Source organism: Ambystoma mexicanum, chromosome 3p, assembly GCF_040938575.1.
Source record: "Ambystoma mexicanum isolate Mex_15411 chromosome 3p, UKY_AmexF1_1, whole genome shotgun sequence".
NCBI lineage: Eukaryota > Metazoa > Chordata > Amphibia > Caudata > Ambystomatidae > Ambystoma > Ambystoma mexicanum.
This window is the reverse complement of record NC_090925.1, coordinates 365,586,336-365,604,316: the sequence shown is the minus strand read 5'-3', so window position 1 is coordinate 365,604,316 and position 17,981 is coordinate 365,586,336. Positions and strand designations below refer to the sequence as shown.

The window sequence follows — 17,981 nt, the reverse complement described above, 5'->3', positions numbered from 1 at the left end:
AGGGTGTCGAATTCCTCCTTAGCGTTTTTTAGTGCGTCCTCGACTGCCTTTCCAAACAGGAGATCACTTTCCACTGGTTTGTCTAAGAGTGCAGCTTGTGTTTCTGCTCTGAATCCCGACTGCCTCAACCAAGCATGTCTTTTGATGACAGTCCCCTCTGCTATAATTCTACCCGCATTGTCTGCGGCGTCTAAAGTTGCTTTTAAAATGCAGCCTGAGACGTTTCTTCCCTCTGCACAAATGCGAGATAGCTGGCTCTTAAGGGGTTCGGGAGCGGAATCTATTAGTGCTGCCACTTCTTCCCACTGATGGCAGTTGTAGCTGGCCAACAGTGTGGTGGAATTCGCGATTCTGGTTTGGTAGGCTGCCGTGGAAGCTACTTTTCTACCAAGACCATAGAGTTTCTTACTTTCCTTGTCGGGGGGAGCCTCCGAGGAAGATAATGGGGTTCCAGCTCTCTTGCGGGTGTTAGTTACGACTAGAGAGTCTGGCTTAAGTTGGCCTCTAATATATAGAGGGTCCGACTGGGCTGCTTTAAACAGCTTCTCTACTCTCGGGTTTACAGGTCTTGTCAGGTTTGGGTTGACAAGGGATGGTGCTATTCTGCGTTGAATAGATTTCAGGATGGGAATGGTCTGGGCTACTGTCTTCCTTTCCCCTATTAGTTCCTCCGCGAAGTCCCTCTCTTCTTGGACACCTTGTGTGTCTATGTGGAAGTGGTTAGCTGCCCGTGAGAGCAGTTCATTCAGGAGGGGCTGATTATCTATTGGGGAATCAGACACTGGGGCTTCCCTTTCGACTGGTGAGTCCATTCTGAAAATATCTGGGCTATTTTCTGGCTCATCCCCGTCTTCGTCCTCCCCGTAATAATCTGACACTGCGAGATCTTCTGGTGTCTCAAAATCCTGGCCCTCTATAAGGGAAGAGTCTCCTTGGCCTGTAGGGAAAAGGCAAGAATAGGGTTGGACCTCGGAGGGGTCTGAAGCCTTTAATGGTGTCTCGACCCGGGGCCTTTTATTTGAAGGGATAGGGTCCCTTGAACCTGAGGGAGAAGATTCTTGAGGGTTTAAAGCTAGTAGTTGGTCAGGGTGTCTTTCGAAGAAATTTGCTAAGGAGGACATCCTTGACATTACTCTGTCAATGTCCTCGCATGACCAGAGTTTTGAGCTTGGGGTGACCTTGCTGGAACTCTCTATGGACTGTCCCTGAGAAGACTTGGACGGGGAAGTCAGTTCTATTGTTGTGGGGGATTGCAAGGGTTGTTTCCTTTGTTGCTTACCCCCTTCCCCGTGGGTGGAAGTGTGTTTACCCTTTCCCTTATCTTTCGACGCCTGGCGTCGAGGATCGGAGGTGGAATCCCTGTGTTTCGAACTAGGCTTCGAAACTGGGCCCTCCTTACTCCCAAGTGATGTACCCTTTCCCTGGGGTGCAGGCTGGGGATGGAAGCCGTGTTCGTCTCCGGACGAGTGATCTTCCGTGATGTTAATGGGCGAGGCACTATGTGCAAGTGTGGAGGCTTGCCTGACGTCGTGCGGCGACCTCGACCGGGACCGCCCAGAGGACGTCCTTTCGGACCGCTCCTTCTGTGCCTCTTTCCGAGGTTTCGACGACGTCGAATCTCGGGTGGCTTTTTTGTGTTTAGCGTGTGTATGTGTAACGCTCTTGTCGCCGGGGGACTTCCCCATAGTCGCCGGGACGGACGACCTTCCGAGGCCGGGGACGTGCGTTAGGCTGTCTTTCGACGCCTTGGTGCCCTCGCCGTCCGAAAGTCCGGCGTCGCTGCCGTCGCTGAAGGTACCCTCCGCCTCCATAGCTGCTAGCTTGGCGTGGTGGGCCCAACGCTTGGTGGAGCGGTCCTTAAGAGTTTTGGTCTTAAACCTGCTACAGGCCCTGCAACCCGCCTCGGGGTGGTCTCTGGGCAGGCAAAGGTTGCACGTAGCGTGCTTATCTACCCAAGGGTATTTCTTATTACACTTAGGGCAAAACTGAAAGGGCGTACCCTCCATACGCGCCTGTGGGCAGCGGGCAAGTGTGTGTAGGTAAGAAGGTGTCTATAACCGAGTGTGGAAGTGTACCACCCCCCACTCTCCCTACTTGTAGGGCCGAGGCCAGCGGCCCAGGCCCGAGCCGAGGCGGAAGCCTCAAGGCCCAATCCGTCGGGTTTCGACGTTGATCTCCTCCCCGGTTCGGCGTCGAGATGCTGATCGACGTAAGGGTGACAAAACGGGGCAAATTAGAATTAGTTTTAAGTGCCAATATGGCAAAGCCAGGGAACTCCGATGAAGTGCTTCCGACCAGAATGGCGGAAAAAAACAATCTGGGGATCCTAGACGCGTGAGGGATCATGGGTACAGTGGACGTCTAGTGGTCGTTTCGCCAACACTCGTACAGAGCCTACACTGGTGGACAAGAGAGAATCTCGCAAAGGGGAAACCCTTTTACGATCCCGAAGTACAGGCAGTGGTGACTACAGATGCATGCCTGACTGGGTGGGGAGCTCACCATCTCCACCACACAGCTCAGGGTCTCTGGTCTCACTCAGTAGCCAAGAACCACATCAATCTGCTAGAGCTTCTGGCAGTATTCCGAGCGCTGCAGGCGTTCGAGCCCCATCTACTGAGAATTGTGTATCTAGTCTAAAGAAAGCATTCTGCCACTGTTCATAACTAACCTGCCTTTTTCCCCCAAATCTATGCTGTTACATCTCCCTTAAGAATTCACATTCCTATTTAAAACGGTCTGCTGTTCATGCAACTTTTACTGAATTGAAGTATTGTGTGGTACCACAGAGTGTACACATTTGCCATTCTTTGAATACGTATTCCCAAAGTACTAAGTGTTATATATATATATATATATATATATATACATATATATATATATATTACTGAACCTTATTTTATATAAAGAAGCTGCATTATCAACTAACATAGTGTGTGGGCATTCCTTTGTGGGGGCTTTGGGGAAACACTGTACATAAACACCAGCCTGCATCACCTACTGAAAGCTTAAGCCTGGCTGCTCGTTCATTGTTACCCATTGAGAGCCTTGGTTGGGGTGTTCTGTTCCTTTACTCAACAATGTAGAGGGCAGAAGTACAGATACCCCCTCCAGTCTTTACAACCGGGAAGGTAGTAATGCCTGTAGAGCTACTTCTTTTGGCTCTAGACCAACTACAGTACCTGTTGCATACTTCGAGGACAAATCGCAGCAGAGCTCCAGGAGGACTTGTTTAGCCCTAACTTAAAAGAACAGGTAAGTAGATTCATAGAAATGTATAGTGTGCAAGGAGTTAAATCCTGGAAACACCATGAGGCCAGTGAGGGGAGTCTTGCCTGGCCCTTTGGTCCATTCAAGGAGCTCCAAGTCGATTTCATGGACACGATTACAAGGTGCAATAACTTCAGATATCGAATTGTTGTTGCTTGTCCATTCTCCAGGTGGCTTGAGGTTGGTCCCTGCGTACATCCTGATGCTAAATGAGCTGCAAGATTTCTGGTGAGAGAGGTGTTCCTGCGGTGGAGAACTTGTGAGGTTCTAAAATCCGATAATGGAACCCACTTCTTTAATAACTTGTTTGCAGAAATCGCGTCACTTTTAGGAATAAAGCATGTTGTGCTCAGTGCACCACCCGCAGGCCAACAAGATTGTGTAGAGGCTCTATGGGGTCCTTAAGGCCTGCTTAGCTAAACTATGTACTGAATTAAAGACGCCCTGGCACTATTACCAGCCACTAGCATTATTCTACCTGAGAAAACATCTTTAGGGAATTATATCTATAGACAGGAAAGGATACCCTACAAGAGACACACAATAAACAATGCACAGAAAGGGTATACAAAAAGGATTGTACCTCTTACAAACGTTAGCCTGACCAGTAATACACTGATGAAGCTTTTTAAACAAAGCCGGCTTCTAATGCATGGTAAAGGGTCCACAGTTCCTCAGCCACTACCTCCTCTCTGTTACACTGGCCTCATGGGTTATATCTGCAAAAAGAGCAGGCCCATGCTTTATCTAACAGAGCTGGCATTAGCATCTCTTATTGGTGCTGGCTTGCAGCTTGTGAAAATCATGGTTTAGCAGTGTAGAAAGGGCGTTTGGTCTAGTGGATGTACAACTTGAGGCAACTTCTTTGATTTCTTTATGTGTTTAAGTGTGGGCACAGTATGGCATATTCGTTGAGCTACATACACAAAACGTTCAGTGTGTTGTTGTATCATACAAAACCAGGCATATGTGCTGTTACAGAGGGCACCATTAACCAACACGGTGGTGACTTGTGCAGCGCACAAATCACTGCTGTACACATCGCTGCATTGATTTGCCATGCACTACTGTCTTCATGGTGATAAACAATGAACCCTGCTTTCCTAATCAAGGTGCCAAGACATAATGAAGTGCCATCTGGTGTGCGCTAGGCAGTGGTTGGCTTGTTAAGAAAATTAAAAGCTTTGATGATGAGCGGATGCATTCAGTCCATGCCCCAAAGCAGCCACTAGAATAACTCAAAAGTAATATACAAAATAAATGTTTTGGTGTGTCAAATAAAGAGACGTGAAATAAAGGACAGAACATAGTTTAAAACTTTTTCTGTATGGCACGTTAATTCTCTTGGACGAATGTGTATGTTGGGTCAGCTAACTGGTGCTTTCTGCTGGCCCTCAGAATACAAATTCCCCATGTTCAGTGTTTAACATCGAAATGTTAAACACATACTGTGTAAAAACAATGGCTTGTTAAATGAGCCATCACTTATAAATTACACCCACTTTAAAGCTCTGTCAAAACAAAAGGAGAGGGCACAGGACGTGTGTCTCCAGAGCATCTAATAGGCTCCGTTCGCAATATGCATTCCTTTGTTTGTGCCCCGGTACAATGTGGAGTCCCACAAAGGTCCTCATTGACCCCGATTTTATTCAATATTTATATGCAACTTTTAATGAGTATTCTGTCTAAATTCAATCTATCATACCACTCTTATGCAGATGACACACAGTTATTGCGGGTTGTCTGTATCTTTTGCAGACATTATACAATGCGTGGAAGAGATTGCATGATGGATGACACTAAAACTACAACTCAACCTCACGAAAACTGAAATTATATTGTTAGGGCCAAAACGACTGTCTAAAGATTGTACTGTTACTGCTCTCTCACCTCCACTGTTTGGCGTACACTCAATCTTTGCCCCTAAAGTGTAGAATATAAGGTCTTATTGGCAGTACAACTTAGGTTATGACTACCAAGTGGGAGCTATGGTCCAATCGGTATACTACTCTCTCCGATTATTACTATCAGCTGTCCCCTATCTGGCTCCGTCAGATGTCCCAGTAGTAGTGGGCTCATTAGTTAATTGAACACTAGATTATGCTAATGCTGTTCTCGCTGGCATCCCTCAATATCAGCTACAATGATTACAGGTAGCCCAAAACGCAGCTGTTATGTTGGTCATTGGAGGATCCAAGTGCACATGAGTGTCTGCCCTTCGACGTTCTCTACACTGGCTAGCGGTGGATCAAAGATTTAATTTAAAAATTCTTTGTCTGGTGTACAAATGTATAAATGGACTTGCACCAGCATATTTAGCTGGCAGGATCCCTTGCTACCATCCAACCAGATCACGTACATCATAGGATAAAAAGTTACTTGTGGTTTCCCCTTCTTGCTTTGCTGACAGGAGAGATCGACGTTTTTCTGTTTGCGGCCCTCGACTTTGGAATTCTTTACCCCTTGTTCTAAGAAATAAACCTTCCCTAGTGTTATTTCGGAAAGCACTCACAACTCACCTGTTTCAATGATTGTTCCCTCTCAATTTTCTAGAAAAATATCTAACTGCTTTGTCAAGGCCTGCGCCCAAATGCAGTTTATTCTGCCCAGCTGCGCATTACAAATAAAACAAAATACCTCTTGACCCGGGAGAAGTGGATAAAGAGAAAAGGCCAAGAGCAGGGGCAGCCCAAAATGGCAGTGCTCCTTGAAAGGGTTGGGACAGAATTTGTGCAGTTTACAGTAGCAGATCGAAATCGGTACACTGGGGACTACGTCAGTGTTCTCGCCAATGTTACAGAATTAACAAGCGGTATGGCGACATTAAGAAATACGACAAAGGCATTTTGATGTATTGTATTTACTACAGAAGAATGTGCTAGGCTTAGTAAATGGTGAACTGAGACTCCCTAAGATTACATTTATCAAAGGTGGTGAAAAAAGCTGAAATAAATTGGAAAACCGTAGCACATCATGCACTGCTCTGGGATTCACAATAGCCTCTGTCGCCTCTGTCAATGAGATCAGGCACTCAAAGCAGCAAAACCTCCACTGCAAACTCGCAATGAGTTCACAACTCTTAAGAACTCCAGAGCACAACACATAGCATGCGGCTGTCATTGTAAGGCTTGCATCACTAAAATACCACTTCCATTCTGTTCACTCACATCATGCGTAGCCCACTGCTTTTGCAGTGTTCATAGATCATAATGAAAAAAGGCAAACTGTGTTATGCCAAGAACCCTCCACACAAAATTTCTGGGTTGGAACTCTACACTTTCCATTTAGGTAAAAGACATGGGCGAAAGCCTCCCGCATGGTGGGAGACAGTGCAGTAATTGATGCAGCCATTGTTGCACTTTGATACCTGGTACTCGGCTGTGTCTGCAGATTCGTAGGCCTCGATCTCTTTGACATCTGCCGACCCATTGGTGAGGTCCTGTACGCTGCTGGCGTTTGAGCTACTGCTTCCAGAAGACTCTTTGGAATCTTCCTCAGTCGGGTCTATTGCAGGCCGGCCATTAAGTTGGACACCTTCAGCAGCCGCTATCTTCTTCTTCGAGATATCAAGACATAAAACTAAATGAGTGCTTGATCTGGGACAGAAAGGTGGCAGATAAAGATAAGCACGTTATCAGAAATTCATTGCCAAGAGAGAAGATAGTGAGAAGCGAAATGGGCTCCTACAATGTATGGTTCTTAGTCAACTTCAGGTGGACGAGACTTCAAAATCATATATTTGGACTATTTACTATAGAAGCATTGATACCCATTCAGTCAAACTGAGGTGGAGATCTAGTTGCTACTGAGGAAGGGGGATTATGGTGGGGACAAGAAACAACGTTAATTCAGGTCACTGGTTCTTGCTATTGCACAGAATATGCCATTTGTATGGCTCCTTGGCACTTTGGGTCCTGCAAGTGGAAGAGGGGTGTTGGTGGCTTAGTGGGAGCAGAGAATGGTATTAGATAATCTGTGCAAGGCAGGCTGTGTTTTATTGGTGCTTAGGTGCAGGTTTGCACAGGTTCTGTGTGTGGAATACATTTGGGTTTTGCTATGTGTTGGTGTTCAGCAAGCCATAGCTCATCTTCTGTGTGTGTGATAGACTAGGTACGATTAGGTGGCTGAGTGGTAGATTTACCGGTGTAGCGAGTATTTGATTTGTTGGAGGCATTTTGTCTGGAGGCTAGTGGAGGGTGCTAGTTTACAATTGGTTGGGTCTCAGAGTACATGGTTCAGAGTGGGGTCAGTGGAGGGGTTTGAGAGTCCGCTGTCAGAAACCGGCATTAGCAAGTGTTTCACAATACATCAAAGGTTGAAGATGTTGCGCCATCCACCCTTCTTGGGCCAGTGCTTGAGTTCACACAGTACCTCCATTAATTGCAGCATGGTGTATGCAACGTGTGATAGCTCTCTTGAATCATGATAGTTGGCGTTACCAGGTATACTGTGAGGAAGTGTGTCACAAGGTTCCTTAGAGATCTTGACATAGCCTAACACAAAAAGTACAAAATAGAAGACCTAAATACTAACATCTCACATGCTATTAGACTGTGCTATAGCATTCTCTTTTTTCCTTGGTGAGGTGCAGCATAATAGATGGAGGTATTGTAAGGAACTTGTGGTGGCAACAGTAAAGACAGACACAAGTGATCACAGTTCAAGGGTGTTTATTGAACTTTAGAATGGGTGAGATAAATGCCTAATCTGAACCTAAATCTAAGATGGGAGCAGGCTACGACCATCAAATAATAAGGAAGTCCTAGTGGTGTCTTGTCAAATAAAAAGTGACTATATTAAAAATAAAATATTGCCAATCCTTACCACTAAGTTACAAAAAAGAGTGTGGGATAATGTTCACCAGTAAAGAAAGAAGTGTTCACAAAATGATAAGTCAGGATGGTATGGCTTGGTCTCCCTTTCCCACGTTTTAGCACGGGACAATGCGGGGCTTCTGAGCACAGCACACTCCTGGGCCTCTCCAATTCCAGTTCAACGATAACAGAACCTTCAAAGGCCAAGTCTCTTCTCTGCAAAGTCTCTTGCCTTAGAAGGCCTGATGAATCAAAACAACAAACAAACAAAAGTTCCTTCGATAATCTTATACCTTGTGTGATTGCTCTTCGCCCAATAAACAAACAAACAAACGTTCCTTGGGTAATCTTGTACTTTGGGCGGTTGCTCTTCACCCCTTGTATCTCCCTCTGCCAGGCCCAGATCCTTCTTGCAACTTGGGCCTCCCTCCGTTGGTTTTATTATGGCCTTTCAAATGCAGCTTGCAACTTCCCACTGTGGACAACCCTCGGCTGGGTTCACTCTTGTCTATACAGTGTTCACAGGTGTATTACTCTTCACCCTAACTCAAAGGTATCCCTCAAACCGGGTTTCACGTTTGCCAAGTATACAGTTCACTTTACGTTCCTACGATGCAGGATCCACTTTCATTGGCTTTCCCTTTGGCATCCCTCTGTCTGGTTCACGTAGCCATCTTTACCACAGTTCATAGGTTTCCAACACAGTTCATGGTTTGCCTCAACTCATCAGAAATTGTGGGTTCCTTTTCCATAGCTTTCCTTCGGCATCCCTCGGTCGGGTTCACACTTGCCTTATTCCTTAATGTTTACAATCTTTCCAAAGATTGTGGGTTTCCCCTATGCCTAGTTTTCTTTTGTCAATGCTTCAGAGTCTTTCGATTGTAAGGGATTTGTTGCAACCCTTGTAGGACAACTCATGCTGCCCTTAACCTTGGGCCTTATGGTACTTGCAGTTTCAACGAAAAAGGTGACAGGGAGAGTCCTTCAAATGAGCACTTCTGCTGCGCCTGACCACTATGCAGCTGGCACTTCTCTGGGCTCCCCCCAAAAATTCAAACACACACAAGTTCCTTTGTTCTCAAGTTCTTGCGTTCATCTAGTATTGCCACTTGCAACCTTGGGCTTTAAATGATTCAGCTCGCTATTCAGCTTCCTCCGACTCACCGATTATGTCGGGTCTGCTGGCTTGGCTTGCTTCTGGAGTCAAGGATGGTACCACAGTAGCCAGCGTGCCTTGCTACCTGTGTTAACAATCTAGGAGGCCGCCGTGCACCGTTGGCATCGGTCACTCCACATGTCAGCTATACTTCATGGTCTTGTAATGCCCTTTTTCTGAGGCTTTGTGGGTCTGAGTTGAAAAGGGCAAGGGCAGGTCCCCCTTCGTCATCCTTCCAGGTCTCACCGGCTTTCTCCTCCGTTTGAACTGCCAGTTTGGTGTAGCTGTATCCTCGTGCGTTTGGCCTTGCTCGTAGTCTGCTCTTGTGCTCTGCCTTTTATCCCTGTGGGGAAGGTAAAGGGCTGTCCGGTGTGTGTGATTATTGTCAACTGCCTGACCCTTGTGTTGGGACATGTCAGGTAAACAGTTCTGTTGTTAGTCCATTGTCTGTTACAGTGTAAGAAAGTGTGTCGGAAAAGTGGGGGTAGAGCTTCAAAATATTCAACAGGGTAGAATGGGGAAAAGGTGTTAGAAGGAAGGGGGTAACGCGTCGCACCTGCTGCATCCCACTTCCACTGCCCGAGGATACCTCATCCAGGTGATCCTCCTGCACTGGTCCACCCCCAGGAACTGGATCCAATAGCGATGGCCATGTCCTGGCCACCTGGATGATAGATCGCCGGGTACTAGTCAGGGAGACACCTTCAGGTTTCTCACATACCCTTGCCCTATGCGAGGTGGATATGCCTGTTCTTTATCCAGGTTCCCTTTATTTAAGACCTGGAAGAGAACAGGGATGAGGGATGTACAGGAACTCTTGCATATTCCCCTGACTGGTTTTGATTGGTGTAGATAGAGGTGGAGTGTTTTTATTGGTCTCTCTACAATAACCTATGAATTGGGTTTCAAGGGCTGTTTTGGGGTTCATTGGCTCCAATTTTTCCCAGTCCCATATTGGAGAGCTTGGGGAGTAGTAGTTCGCTTGTCTGGATCTCTGGGGTAGAAAATCTCCAAAGCGAGGTGGAGATTCCTGTAAGAGAGTAGAGTAGAGGGAAAGTCCACCCCCCAGAATAACTTATTTGTTGAGCCTTGGAATTGTGACGGATATTTAGCAAGATTCACCCCGGATTTCAATGTGTACTGGTATATTAGGGTATACTTCATTGTCTCCATGTACACCACACTCTAACTAGGGCAGCATTGTCTAGGTCTTTTGTCGTTCATTGGCTCCAATTTTTCCCAGTCCCATATTGGAGAGCTTGGGGAGTAGTAGTTCGCTTGTCTGGATCTCTGGGGTAGAAAATCTCCAAAGCGAGGTGGAGATTCCTGTAAGAGAGTAGAGTAGAGGGGAAAGTCCACCCCCCAGAATAACTTATTCGTTGAGCCTTGGAATTGTGACGGATATTTAGCAAGATTCACCCCGGATTTCAATGTGTACTGGTATATTAGGGTATACTTCATTGTCTCCATGTACACAACACTCTAACTAGGGCAGCATTGTCTAGGTCTTTTGTCGTAACTAAATCGGCCCGTATATCGGTTTGCTTACTACCCAAATCGATCAAGGCCTTTACTTGCCTTCCCTTCACCCAAGCCTTTTCATACATGAACTCAGTAGGAGTTAGACACAAACGGATGCTAAAGGTCTCTAGCTCTTCCTTGGGTTCTTCCCACTCTTTGCCCTTCAAACAGCCTATTTCCATAGGCTGTATTGTATTGTTTATTTATATAGCGCCTATACACATGAGAGTGTTTCAAAGCACTCAAGGAGGGGGGTTCGAACAAGGGGAAAAACAACAGCCCCTCAGAGCCCATAACCTTCTGAGACGATAAAAGTCTGCACAGGTAGAGTAAGTGCATAAGATACATACAACAGTTGAGGCACAGCTAATAGGCCTGGCGGCAATTCTTCAGTTTTACCAGTGCAATTTAGGAGAGAAGACTAGGGAGAACAGGCAGGCAATCACCAGGCACTTTGCATTTGGGTCGTGCAAGTGCATGGAAGGTGACAGGGAGGGGGAGGTCCAAGTGCACCCAGTCGGCGGAGACTAGGGTAAGCGCAGAGAGAGCTACTCTCTTAGGTTATTATAAGTGCAGTGAAAGTGGGTGGGAGGAGGGACCTGAAGCAAGTGCGAGAGAGGACTGGTGGGGGAACATTGGACCGGTAAGACTCTGAGGTACACCAGGCGGCCAGTCAGAAAGCTGTAAGGAAGAGGAAGGAGAGATGGAGAGAGCAGAGGGCTAGATTAGCAGGAAGAGGAGAAAAACATGGTCTTGAGCAGTTTCCGAAACTTAAGAAGGTCAGGCTCAAGATGGAGGGTGGCAGGCAGGCTATTCCAGAGGGAGGCACCTGCTGAGGATAATGATCTCCCCCCAAATCTCTGCTTGGAGAACCAGCTCACTCGCTGAAGGTTGGAGGTAGACGAGCAGAGGGCTCGGGAGGAACAGTATTTGGGTAGGCAGCATTGCAGGTAGATAGGTCCCAGGCCCCAGAAAGCCTTGTGGACAATGCAGAGGATCTGGAACTTGATCCTTGCAGCCACAGGGAGCCACTGAAGAGATTTCAGCGCCAGAGAGATGCAGTCCCTGGGCTTGGGGTCAAGGATAAGTCTCCCGCTTCTGTTCTGGATGAGTTGAAGAGGGCATAGGGCACAGAAGGGAGGTTGAGGAAGAAGCTGTTGCAATAGTCCAGTCTGGAGAGAACCACAGCTCTGGAGACAGTGAGCCGCTGGGGGAAAGTGATTAACGGAAGAGTACCTCTGAGGAGGTGTAGCTGATAGTAAGACTTTTTAGAGATGTCAGAAATGTGCGAGGAGAAGGAGAGAGTGGAGTCGAATATGACTCCAAGGTTTTTTTGCTTTGCAGGTGGGTGCGGGCGCAGGGCCAAGGGAGGCCGGCCAGAGTGCAAGTGGGAAAGCAGGAGTAGGGATCCTGATAAGAATGAACTCAATCTTCCTGGCATTTAGGCAGACCATGACTGAATAACGAACAGACAGTCAGGTATGAGCGAGGAGGAGGAGGCGGCTGAGGATAGCCTGAAAGACAATTGTGTGTCATCCGCGTAACATTGGAAGTTAGGGGTGAAAGTGGCAATCACACGTGCCAAGTCAGCCATACAGACATTGAAGAACCAGGGGGATAGGTTAGAACGCCACAGGTTGAGAGAGTGATAGTCAAGAGAAAGGCTCCGAGTCCCAACTGGGATGGGCAGTCGGAGAGAAAGGAGGTTAACCACGCCAGAACCTGACCGGTGATTCCCACAGTGTCACAGAGATGTGTGATCAGGATGCTGTGGTTAACCGTGTCAAAGGCAGAGGAGGGGTCAAGGAGAATGAGGACAGAGGGAATGTTGGTGTCAGGATTTGAGAGCAGGTCTTCATGGGTGTTCAGAAGAGCAGTTTCCGTGCCTCTGAATGCTCTTAAGCCAGACTGATGGTTGTGGAACCAGCCAATAGATTTATTATGGAGGGTCAGCTGAGTGACAGCCAACTTCTCAAGTAGCTTGCCCAAGAAGGGAGTGATGGAGGTAGGGCGGTAGTTTGTTGGAGGGGTCAGCAGAGGGTTTCTTGAGCAGGGGGTGCACAAGGGAGTGCTTAAGGGCAGTTAGGAAAACTCCAGTTGAAAAGGAGAGATTGCGGAGATCAGCCAAGGCTAGGGCGAGGGTGTCAATATTGTCCTTAATGGTTTTTGAGTGCCAGGGGTCAACCGGTTTGTTTGAGGCCTTCATAGACCAGACCTGCCCGGAGACCTCATCAGGTGTGATGGGTGAGAGAGAGGAGAGGGTAAGAGAATGGGGCCAAGTGAGGCTCAAGTGTTAGTGTGTACTTTGGTGTGTGCTGTGATGTGGAAGAGAGGGAGGAAAGGATGTCTTGGGTTTTGTGTGATGAAGTGTGCAGCCAGGGCCGAGCAAAGGTCCTGGGTGGGTGTGACAGAGGAAGAGACTGCTGCAGGATTGGCCAGTTCCTTGCAGACTTTGAAAAGCTTGGCTGTGTTGTTTGATTCTGCAGTGATGCGGGCTTGAATATAGACTCTTTTCTTGGAGCGGATGCAGAGTCGATATTGCCTTTGAAGGAGTCTACAGGCCAGTTTGTCAGATGGTCCGTACGATGAGTTCCATTTCCGCTGAGCTGCCCTACATTTGCGTTTAAGGGCAGCCAGATCAGAGTCGTACCAAGAGTTGGACTTTTTGGAAGGTTTCAGTCTGACCCTCATGGCAGGGGCAAGAGTGTCAAGAGTGGTGGAGATGGCGAGGTTGAGGTTAGCGAGGGCTGTCAGGGGTGTCAGCCATGGGAATGGGGGGAGAGTAGGTGGAGGCAAAGGCAGCCACTGTCACTTTTCTCATGGGTCTGGTGACTATGTAGCAGAGTGGCTGTGCCGGGTGTATTGCTGCAAGGGAAGAGGATAGCGTCAGGTGTGTTGAGAGAAGAGAGTGGTCAGTCCAAGAGAGAGAGGTAATGAGAGGGGTATAGACAGGGATGTCACTAGAGATGAGAGCAACCACATCTTTAATCGTCTTTAATATTCTTTGGACAGTGTCTATCTAGATGCCCAGTTTCTCTACAGGAAAAACAGACCAGAGGATGTGGTTGGCTTCCTTTTAATTCCTCCTTTCGAATTTCATCCTTGGCCTTCGGATCAGTTTTCCTGTTTTTTATTCTCTCTCGTGATAGCCCTTCCTTGACCCTATGTGACCGCCCCCTGTTTGTATACTCCCTGAGGTTAAGGTTGATGGATGGGTTTATGATCCTTCCGTTCTTCCCATAGATGGATCAAATGGAAGTGTTTAGCTGCACCCGAGTGGTTTTGTGCAGTCTCAATGGCCATTGCTAGGGTATGTCCATTTCACTGGAGAATGGATATTTGCAAAAAAGGGAGTAAAGAATTAGTAAATTGTACTAGGATAATCATCTCTGTCAGTTCTCTTTTAAGGACTTGTTATTAGTCCACAGGGCCACTGTGTTTTGACATGGTCACCCATCTCTAAGGGAGTTTCTCCCGGGTTTAACTTAATGGCCTGTAATTTTTGCCGATAAAAATTGCAGGTCTGTCCCATTCTTTTTAACAACCCTTCCTTCATGGATAGAAAGGTGGCTGCCTGTGCAAGGTTAAGTAGTTGATAGTAAGTTTGGAGATTGCCTTTCAAAAAGGGTCCCAAATAGCATTTTTTAAGGTTCACTTCCCATCCCAGTTGTTAGGCCAGGCGTTTGAAGTTTAGAAAACAAGTCCTAAATCTTCACCTTCATGATATGGTTGAAGAACACCCTGTGGTAGTAGGAGCTTGCTTGCAATTCAATAAATGTAGCTACATTTTCTTGGAGTCGATATTCAGCCTTTATCGATGGGCCGCTAATTGGGCGATAACATTGGCTAGGTCGGCCATTTCTTTCACGGATGTAAGATTTCCCTCTGTGGTATCTGAATCTGAAAAGAAACAATTCTTGATTCCCGCAGACAAGGTTTCAAAATCCTCTGAGTCTTCAGATTCTGAGTCTGTCTAAGGAGTGGACTGGGGTAAATCGGTTTTGAACCCTGATGGTCCCCAGACAGAGGAGTATTGGGTACCATGGAAAAACAAGGTTCAGAGGGAGGGGGTTTCATAGCACTAAGTTTGATAAAAGAAAACACAGGTCGAACCTTTAGGATTATTCAGTCCCAATGTTGTATGTTGTAATGGGCGAGAGGAAGTGTATCTAGCAACACTTGAGTTGTAAAGATCAGATCCTGTTGACCAGGTAGGACAAGCAGCTGAGAAGACAATACCTCTTTTAGTGTGGATACACGGTCAGAGTCTACGAGATCAACTATTTTATGTTCCCCTTCTGGTAGAACCACAATTATTAGCATGGATTTCAATTTTTATCAGATGAATCGCATCCCACTACTGACACCGTATGTTAGGAAGTCATGGTGGCAACAGTAAAGACGGACACAAATGATCACAGTTCAAGGGTGTTTACTGAACTTTATAATGGCAAGATAAATGCCTAATCTAAACCTAAATTTAAGATGGGAGCAAGCTACGACCATCAAATAATAAGGCAGGCTAGTGGTGCCTTGACAAATCAAAAGGGGCTATACTAAAAAAAAAAGAATATTGCCAATCCTTACCACTAAGTTACAAACATGAGTGTGGGATAATGTTCACCAGTAAAGAAAGAAGTGTTCAAAAAATGATAAGTCAGGATGGTATGCCTTGGTCTCCCTTCCCCACATTTTTAGCACGGGACAAGGTAGGCTTCTGAGCACAGCACGCTCCTGGCCTCTCCAGCACAAGGCTCACAATTTCAGTTCAACGATATTAGAACCTTCAAGGGCCAAGTCTCTTCTCTGCAAAGTCTCTTGCCTTAGAAGGCATCATGAATCAAAACAACAAACAAAAGTTCCTCCCGTAATCTTGCACCTTGGGCGATTGCTCTTCCCCCTTGGATCGCTCTCTGCCAGGCTTGGATCCTTCCTGCAACTTGGGTCTCCCTCCATCAGGTTCACTACGGCTTATCAAATGCAGCTAGCAACTTCCCACTGTGGACAAACCTCGGCCGCATTCACTCTTGTCTATACAGTGTTCACGGGTATATTGCTCTTCACCCCAACTCACAAGCATCACTCACGTTCGCCAAATATACAGTTCACTTTACGTTCCCTCGATGCAAGATCCACTTTCATTGGCTTTCCCTTTGGCCTCCCTCTGTCGGGTTCACATAATCTTTACCACAGTTCATAAGTTTACAACACAGTTCATGGGTGGCCTCATCTCATCAAAAAGTGTGGGGTTCCCTTTCCCTAGTTTTCCTTCGGCATCCTTCTGTTGGGTTCACACTTGCCTTATTCCTTAATGTTTACAATCTTTCCAAAGAGCAGGAGGTTTCCCTTCCCCTAGTTTTCTTTTGGCAATGCGTCAGAGAGTTTCGATTGTACAAGGGATTTGTCACAACCCTGGTAGGACCACTATGTCATCTCACGCTGCCCTTTTCCTAGGGCCTTCTGGTACTTGCAGTTTCAACGAAAAAAGGGGCCAGCGTGAATCCTTTTAATGCACTCTGCAGCTGGCCTTTTTCTGGGCTTCCCCCAAAAGTTCAAACACACACAAGTTCCTTTGTTCTCAAGTTTTTGCGTTCATCTAGTGTTGCCACTTGCAACCTTGGGCTTAATACGATTCAGCTCGCTATCGGCTTCCTCCGACCCACTGATTTTTTTTTTTTTTTTTAACAATTTTTATTATTTTAAACAAACAACACTCCAAACATTACAACCATTTCAGACGCACATGTCAATGTTAAGTCATTACATTATTTAATGCTGTCTTCCGTCCTCCCCCATCCCTCCCCAAAACCTTGAGGCGTAATATCTGTGCCATCTGCCTGAGCATCTTCAGGTAATTCAATTATCGTCAACTCATCCTGGTCTTCCGTTTCATGATTGACCTGGTGGGGGTTTGCCATCAAGGTCACCAGTTGTCTCCAGGCTATCAGGGGGCCTACCTCTTCCTCCCCTCCTCTAGTGACTGCTTCATACCAGATCGCAGTTTCTGCATCTGCCCATTTCAGGAGGTCTGCCCACCACATCTCCAATCTAGGCTGGTGGGCCACTTTCCAGCACATTGCAATTCTGCGATTGGCCAAGACACAAGCCAGGTCTTTCATCTTGCTAATATGTTTCAGATTATGTGGCCTAGGGAAACTCCCAAGTATACATGCCCAGGCAGACCCCATGTCAAGCACCACCCCCACCTGGCCATTTTCATCTTCAGTTCTACCCAGAAACGCTTCACCTCTGGACATGCCCAGAACATATGCAACATCCCAGCCTCCTCCTCTCCGCACCTGGGGCATTTCTGTATAGCTGAGCCACCAAACCTGGCTATTCTGCCAGGGGTCACGTAAGCTCTATGGGTGACATATAGTTGGATCTGCTGCAGTCTTGCATTCCAGGATACTTTCTTGTGGTACCTTTGGGCTCTATCCCATTGTCCCTCTGTCATGGGTTCACTCACCTCCCCCTCCCAGTCAAGCCTCAGTTGGAGCAGCTCCTTCTCCGCCCTCTCACTCAAGAGCTCATATATCCGAGATATTTCGTGCCCACCCTCCGAGACATCGTACATTCTTCTGCAAGTACTGTTTCAGGCCACCTTTCCCTCACCCGTTTCATGATCCTGGTGTAAGTGATATATTGACCCTTATGCAACCCCGTCTCCTCCAGCAACCTCTGGAATTCCAATGTCTCCCCCTCCTGCGATATGTCTCCAAGGGTGGCCAGGCCCACCAGTTCCCAGTATCTGCAGACCCCTTTGATCAGTTGGGAGTCTTCCCCACATAACACCACCAGCGGGACCTGCTGGGAGAGCGGGTCTGGGTCCCCCACAGTTCTCCATGCCCTGCGCCAGACCTCCCAGCCCAGCACCAGCAGTCTCCCCATCTTTGCCACTTTTGTTTTATGCAGCCACACTGTCTCTTTTAGAAAGTATGGGAAAGAGTCACCCCGCAAAAGCCTGGCTTCTGCATAGTCCTCTGTGGACAGCAACCTGGATACATATATTAGCTGTCCCGCCAAGTAATATGATTCGAAATTCGGTAGGTTTTTGCCCCCCTTATCACACGAGTTTTGTAGTTTACACAGGGCCACCCTGTTCCTAGTATTGTGCCAAATGAAGCCCCTGCACATGCTATGAAATATAACAAATAAGCATCTGGGTATCAAGAACGGGACATTTACAAAGAAATGCAGCAGTCTGGGTAAAACCACCA

General features: G+C 47.0%; 1 protein-coding gene across 3 annotated transcripts in view; it reads right to left on the bottom strand.

The window, feature by feature from the left end:
• DNMT3B (DNA methyltransferase 3 beta) overlaps positions 1–17,981 on the bottom strand; it is a 668,820-nt gene that overhangs the window by 473,318 nt on the left and 177,521 nt on the right. The window contains exon 5 of one of the 3 annotated variants that reach the window (XM_069651024.1): positions 6,638–6,826. The exons of 1 other annotated variant lie outside the window; for it this stretch is intronic. In XM_069651024.1, coding sequence (XP_069507125.1) covers positions 6,638–6,826 — 189 coding nt within the window. The remainder of the gene's footprint in view (positions 1–6,637; positions 6,827–17,981) is intronic. One more of the 3 variants, XM_069651025.1, reaches the window with a different exon arrangement.